The 6,835-nt window shown below is 40.7% G+C and overlaps 1 protein-coding gene across 1 annotated transcript; it reads right to left on the minus strand.

Annotated features, from left to right (window-relative positions):
• Nucleotides 1–747: 747 nt before the first annotated feature.
• On the minus strand, nt 748–6,484 carry LOC139726013 (uncharacterized). Its single transcript, XM_071637093.1, has 2 exons — nt 6,456–6,484; nt 748–3,331 (listed from the first exon to the last, which is right to left on the minus strand). Exons 1-2 carry the CDS (start codon nt 6,482–6,484, stop codon nt 748–750), a joined length of 2,613 nt encoding a protein of 870 aa, XP_071493194.1.
• Nucleotides 6,485–6,835: the final 351 nt, after the last annotated feature.

The raw sequence follows: 6,835 nt of genomic DNA on the forward strand, positions 1-6,835 counted from the left end.
AAGGGCAAGAGACTAAAAAAAAAAAAAAAAAAAACCCATACATGATTGTACTACGTATAAAGACATAAGGTTCTTCTCGTACATCTTCATAAAACTTTGGCGGAATACCAAAATTAAACAGAATTATGGTTGAGATACTGGTGGAAATGGTAGCAGTGATAGTAATGATGGTATTACGTTTAATAATGATAAGAAAAACAATAGTATATTATCTATTCTTTCCCTAAGAAAATATGTGACATCAAAGTTGTGGTTGTCGTTTTGAACTAAATCTCAGTTGGTTTGATCTGACTTGATTGGATTTGAATTGTGAAGGTATTGTTATGCTGTTTACTTTTATGTAGCTTAAGTAAAAAAAAAAAAGAGAAGAAAATAAATATTTTCTTAAGTCTGTTTGGTTAGCAGGTGACCCAAACCCTCATCATGCTTGGGCTTTCATATATTTCTGCAAGTAAAAAGATGTATAAAAAGACGACCATGTAGTTGAATAAGACACTCGACAGGTGCCAAATGACACATAAATGTGCATTTCATATTGGCAATAATGCAATTGCGAAGTTTTAAGTTAACACAACAGGTTTTCATATATCGTCATTGCTGTTTAGTAAATTAGTCAAAATGGGTGATTTGTCAGCAGAAAATAATTTGGGGGAGGGAGAGGGAAGCGTATAAAGTCCTGATTATCTTAAGAGAAATAAAAGTAAACAAATTGCACTTAAAGTCTTTGAAATTCTTGCAAGAATTCTTTTAAGCTTTGCCCTGATGCACAGCGGGACTAATAAACTCTACTTTTTGCGTGTTCAGGGGAACTCGTTTGGTTGTCAGCAGTCCTGGCTTTGTTGAACCAAGTAATCGAGGTTTCCTCGTCTGAGCATCAGAAGTCTTTCCGGCTCCGTCCGGAATCCTCGCTAAAATTTCCAGCGATCGGCTTCTAAAGGTGGTTGTGGGTGCTTGTTTGGTTGCAAGGTCAGAGTTTGCGAGTTCCAATTGCGTAATGGATGGTTTTGCGTCAGAAAAGTCACCTTTCTCCTTTTGAAAGGTTCCTATTAATGGTTTTGATATATCATTGTCAATGTTGGTGAAGTTGCCATCATGTTCGATTATCTCACTGGCAACAGACTGCGTCTCCATTTGAGCGTCTATGTCATACTGTCCTTTCCTTTCCAAGTCGATCTCTTGTCCTCCCCTCACCCCTGGTTTGTCAACAGTGGCTTTGTTACCCTTCACAGTCACAAAGCTTGTTGACTTCAGAGTGCTGTCACAATTCTGTCCCTCCGGCATGATGGTAAGGATCGGCACAGGTTCCCCAACATCCGCCTTCTTCGCTGCTGTCCTCGTTTCATTTTTCCTCACCTCGGCTCCTGGATCATTCCCTGTGATCTCAGTCGCCGCCGTGACGGTACCCCTAGGCCCCTTGGTGTTGCTTTGCTTTTCTTTGGCCGGTTCGACGGACATGTGCACTACCATCTCAGGCAAGGAGGCACTGGCTAGAGTCAGGGCTGCATCAACGGGTGTGGTCGGTGGCTGGTGAGGCACTGTGTAGATCTTGGATGGTGATGCGTTCTCGATCATTGCCTGTTGCTCTCTGTACTGCCGCTGGAGTTCAGCCATCTCATCAATCTCATCTTTTGCCTTCTGCTCCACCGGTGCCTGCATGATCCTTCCACCTGTTACCGTCATGGCATTTCTACCCTGCCGACTGCTCAAGGTCCTGCGGGCCTTAGACCGCCTCCTGTCATTCACTACATGGGTAATATTCGCCTGGAGCTGTATTTCTTTCGGTTCGTTCGTCATCGGCCTTTCTAGCTCTTGATTCACAGAGACTCCGCCAGGCATCGACTGAGAACCAAGTCTATTAAAAACATTCGAACGTTCTTGCTCGCGCTTGAAGTTGTACATGGGATACTGCATGCGTAGTTTGTGTCGATCTAGATCGAGAAAATTGCTGGGTAGTTGTTCTCGCAGATGCTGGCTAATATCTACGGTCGCGACCTTTTTTGCCGCCCTCGTATACAACCGCTGCAGTTCCGGTGGTAGGTCTGGGCTACATACTGTGACGCTATTGGCTGGAGTGACTCCTCCCGTGGGATCGGTCCTACCTGACGGACCGGTTGGTCTTGGGGAGAGTCCATCAGAGTTTGCTTCAACAACCAGCCTCTTTTGCTTGGTATCGGCGGTGAGCATATCTTCAAGACTTCTCGTCCGCGGTCTCTTCTCCTTATTACTCGACACCCACACTTGGCTCTGGCTATGTAGCATGTCTTTTTTGCTTGTCATTGTATCCGACCGCTGCAGCATCGACATCAGCGAAACCTTCTGCAGATATTCACTATAAGACATTTTTCCCGTGCGCACCGACGCTGCCCATTTCCCCAGCAACACTTTTCGCGTCATCTCGTCCGGGACGTCCTTAGGCGTCTGGAGCTGTGATGTGCAGACGTGTTTAAGAGCGGGCTGACAGAGTGGTTGAAGTTCCGGGAGGTTGGCTTTGTCATCATGCGTTGTGCTGTTGGCGTCCAGCAAGTCGTCTAGATCGGACAAAGCAAAGTTAAGTTGCTGGACTTGTGGCGTGTTTGTTCGTGACACTGCGTCAATCACTGTCGCATCTATGGCGCTAACGGTGTCTGCTGTAGGAAGAGTTAGCCTGGCAGTATTTGGAGGCGTATTTTTCAGTTCAATCTTCTGCGTAGATATTTGTTGGAATAGCTTCCCGTCGTATCGCGCCTTTTCAGTCCTCTGACGTTGGCGGGTTTTCATCGACGGCTCCTGAACAATCTTCCAGTTGTTGCCGTTTCGATCGCGAATCTCCATGATACTAGGAAGACGCAGCTCTTCATCGGGTTCCACAATCCCCGTTGTACCAAGAGGCTTTGCCCGCGGAGATGTCTGCGTGCCGCTTCCATCGTCTACGGCCTCCTTTAGCTGTTCCTTCAAGGTTTGCGTAGCTTGTTTGATGAATTCATTCGACCCACTGACGGGAATCATACTTCTCAGGTTTGAAAGTGGGGGAAGTTTGATGTCAACACATTCGTGGAGATCACTTCTCGTTGTTTCTTTCTTTTTCATGATTCGTTTCACTGATTTGTTATCCTGATTTGCAGTAGGTCCAAACATTCCGGGATTGCTCTTGGTAAAGAGTTCATCGGCATCGTAGCTCTTCCCCTTACAGGTGCAGTGTTGCTTGTGCAGCGCCCTGTTGATGCTGTTCGTGAAGAGTTGAAGGAATACGCCCGTCTGCATGTCATTGTGCTCGGATGGCTTGCGACTCGGTGTGGGCACGCGAGGGCGCTGTGCAATGTCTTTCCATTGCTGGGTAATGGTGTCTTGGTAGCTGCAGAGGAGATTGAGAGACAAAATATATATGCTTTTATTTCGATGTATACCTTACATGTGCTAGTACTATGACTAATGCGCGCAAGACATTAATGGTGATGAAGATGATGATGTTCATAGTGATGGAACTGCCATCATTATTTTGTTTTTGTCTATGAAGGTGAATGAAAGGACGAGACAAGGACGAGAAAAAAATTAAATGATTATCAGTGTGAATGTATGCAATATGCGTGTCTTGTTCTGGCTTGTTGTTCTTGTTTGTTGTTGTTGTTTTTTCCTAAAATTGTAAGGAGGCAGAATATTATACTCCAATCTTACACCAACGCTATTTGTCGAAAAAAGATAGTGGATTGAAATCAATCCTTTGCTGTACTATGAAATTCGGATGTACGCCCTAGTATAAAAGAATGAATGAATACTAGTAGCATGATTTGCATAAATTGATATTTTCACTAATAGTCACGACATATTATGGGTAATTAGTGTTAGTAACTACAAAAAGCTAGATGGTACTAAGTAAATATCAATATTGTTAGTAACTTTTATATCTTGATTTAGATATTTTAAGTTGATATAACAAGTTATTAACATAACATAAACAGACAGCAATATCCACAGGAACAGCTCACACAATGTCAAAGACAATTAGCGACAACACCAAAAAATATCAACGGTAATGATAGAATAGTGATTGTTGTGCATGATGTCATTTATATTAGGCTATCCTAAAACGGTGATGGCTCTCAAATCTATCAGACACACTGGACCCGATATCTGGATCTTTCTTTCTTCTGAAATTCGAAGTTTAAAGTCCATGAACTCTTTTAAGGAAGCTATAACAAAAAATGTTGCTCTCTGGATATCAGTGATTTCACTGTCATTCAAAATGCACTATACATGTACATGAAATTATGGAAATTATGGAAATATCGCAGCAGCTAATCTATTATACATAATCATGCAACCGGCCATGACCTGTAACTGTTCACCAGTACCTCGGAGAGAAATTATTTTGTCATGCCTTGCTCATCAGTGATCCAGGTGATCTAACTTTGTGTAAACCTTTAGTGAAAGCAGATAGACATTTCCTTTCCTTTTTCTTTTCTACTGTCCTATCTCTGTTATACGCAAGTCATCCCTCCCTCCTATTTTCCGATATGTATACGAGGGCTGCAAGCAAATCAAGCTAAGCTCAAGCTGTAGCCCTTCTGTATTATTCACTGTATTGCTTTTGCTGTACATTATAAAGGCAATGAAGAAAAAAAAAATCGTTATATTATGTTTCTGTATAAATATGTATGGCACCAACAATGTATGTGCACGTAAAATGATACTACAGGAACCAACAAATCTATATAATCAAATCAAATGATAGAAGAAATGATAGAATAAATTTATGTTCACAATATGAGGAATAATAATAGTAAGAAAAAGAATAGGTAATGATAAATCAGCCCTAAGCAACCACACATAACCCTTGCTTAAACACAAAACAAAACAAAACTAAAATTGTTATCAGTGTACGAAATTAACAAATCTGTTGCATGTATATCATGTACATTTAAATATATAATTATTGATATATTAATCAGTGTACGGTATCAACAAATTTGTTACAAATCTATGTTTACATATTCCTATATCTTAATTATATTTTACCAAATTTCTTGACGATTGTTTTATTGAAAACGATACTAGTACTAGAACTGCATGCAATTTACGACAAAATGTAATAGTATTCCGTCATTCAAATGTTGATTTAACCAATTAAATAAATTACAGCTAATTAACGTTTCTGTTTCTATGCGACGAATATTGAGAAAACGAAATCCTTAATTTATTCAACAAAACACCGTAACACACCTAATCCTCTGCTTATTAGTGTTAGAAAGAGCAGATAGGTATCTCGTAGACACCTTTTGCTCGTCAGTTTTGTGTGTGTGTGTGTGTGTGTGTGTGTGTCAAATTTACTGATTTCACCGTCGAAAAAATTAATAGTTTCTTAAACATCAAGATTCTCCAGACGTGAATCTAAAAATCAAAATGTATGAATTCCGAGAGATGTCTAATCTAAGGAAAGGTATAATGTTGATGCTCTTCTTGTGTAAAACTCCAGTGTTGTCATAAAATATTATATCTCATTACAATGGAGAACCGGAGGTATAGTTCATTGTTTATCGGTTCTTATATTGGACTTATCTAGAGGGTATCGTTTATCTTATCGACTTAATTCATATAATGATTGTGAAAAGACAAGTGTAAAAGGGAACTTTTTATCGGAAAACCTCATTAAATGCGGTTTAGAATATTTCAATAAGTGTCCTAGACTCTTCTCTCAGATTATATTCATGAAAACAGTCTTTTAGTAGAATTTGCTTTGGTAAAGAGGCCTCTCTCTTATTCATATTGCACCTGAAAAGCATGGAAATTTATATTTAGTTTATCTTCAATGGATCTACGTTTAAACAGGAAATGATTGCTACTTTATACAACGTGTTTAAATCATTCATCCCTTTGAGCAATATTCTATGACTTCAGGCGTTGTGTTTTGCTACATTGTGGTATTGTTAGTACATTATTTCGTTCCTTTCGTTTCGTTATGTGTCTTTGTTGCTGTGTAGATGAATGCGGTTTATATTTTGGAGTGAAGAGGGAAGTTCCGTTTTGCTGACACACCCCAGGAATAAACGGTTGATGTATGTGGATTATCTTTCCATGCAATATACATGTTTCTGTTCTAAGTATTATGCATGTACCACACATTACTAGCCGTCCATGGCCCATGCCTGCTCAATATGTGGATGAGTGTATAGGCCTAATAATATCAATTTGATTTCGAAAAGAGAAGATATTTAACATCACTAGAGTAAACGGGGTGACATTGAATTTTGCAGAAATGGGTTATTATTGATATCAAATCGCGCTCTGAATTGTGTATCCCTCTTTTGCGGTTTCTCGTCCATATTTGGGTTACCTCCCCTTCTGTTGATGGGATTACCGATGAGTTCAGTATCGGGACGGGACCCCCGCGAACACCCCTCCGTATAGCCCCCTGCTAAGCTTAAACAAACAATCAACCGGCGTGAAAATAATATCGAAGTATATCATACACAACAACCTACCTCCCGTTTTTCCCTTCCAGTGCTTCCATTTCGACAATTCCCGTCATAATTCAGTCACATTACTGGTAATATCCATTCCTCTTTGATATCCAAAGCACAAGTTTCGAAGATAGACCGGCGAAATTACAATACACATGCGACAGGTGATTCCGTAGCAACCGCGAACTAACGTGTTCATGCAGACAATCGTACGGTTTCGTGATCCGCGCCCCGAGTCGGCTGCATGGCCCCATGCCGGTCGATCTCCCCCATGTGGTACTGCATGGTCATAATAATGGCTACATTCAAATTATCATCAATATTTAATGGGGATACGACGTTTGCCGTCTATGGCCGACAATGCCGAGCATTGATCCGATCGAACGGGTCCCGTAAAGGCT

This window comes from Diadema antillarum, unplaced genomic scaffold (genome assembly GCF_040938485.1).
Source record: "Diadema antillarum isolate AM-2024a unplaced genomic scaffold, OU_Dant_1.0 seq00000070_RagTag, whole genome shotgun sequence".
NCBI classification, from domain to species: domain Eukaryota; kingdom Metazoa; phylum Echinodermata; class Echinoidea; order Diadematoida; family Diadematidae; genus Diadema; species Diadema antillarum.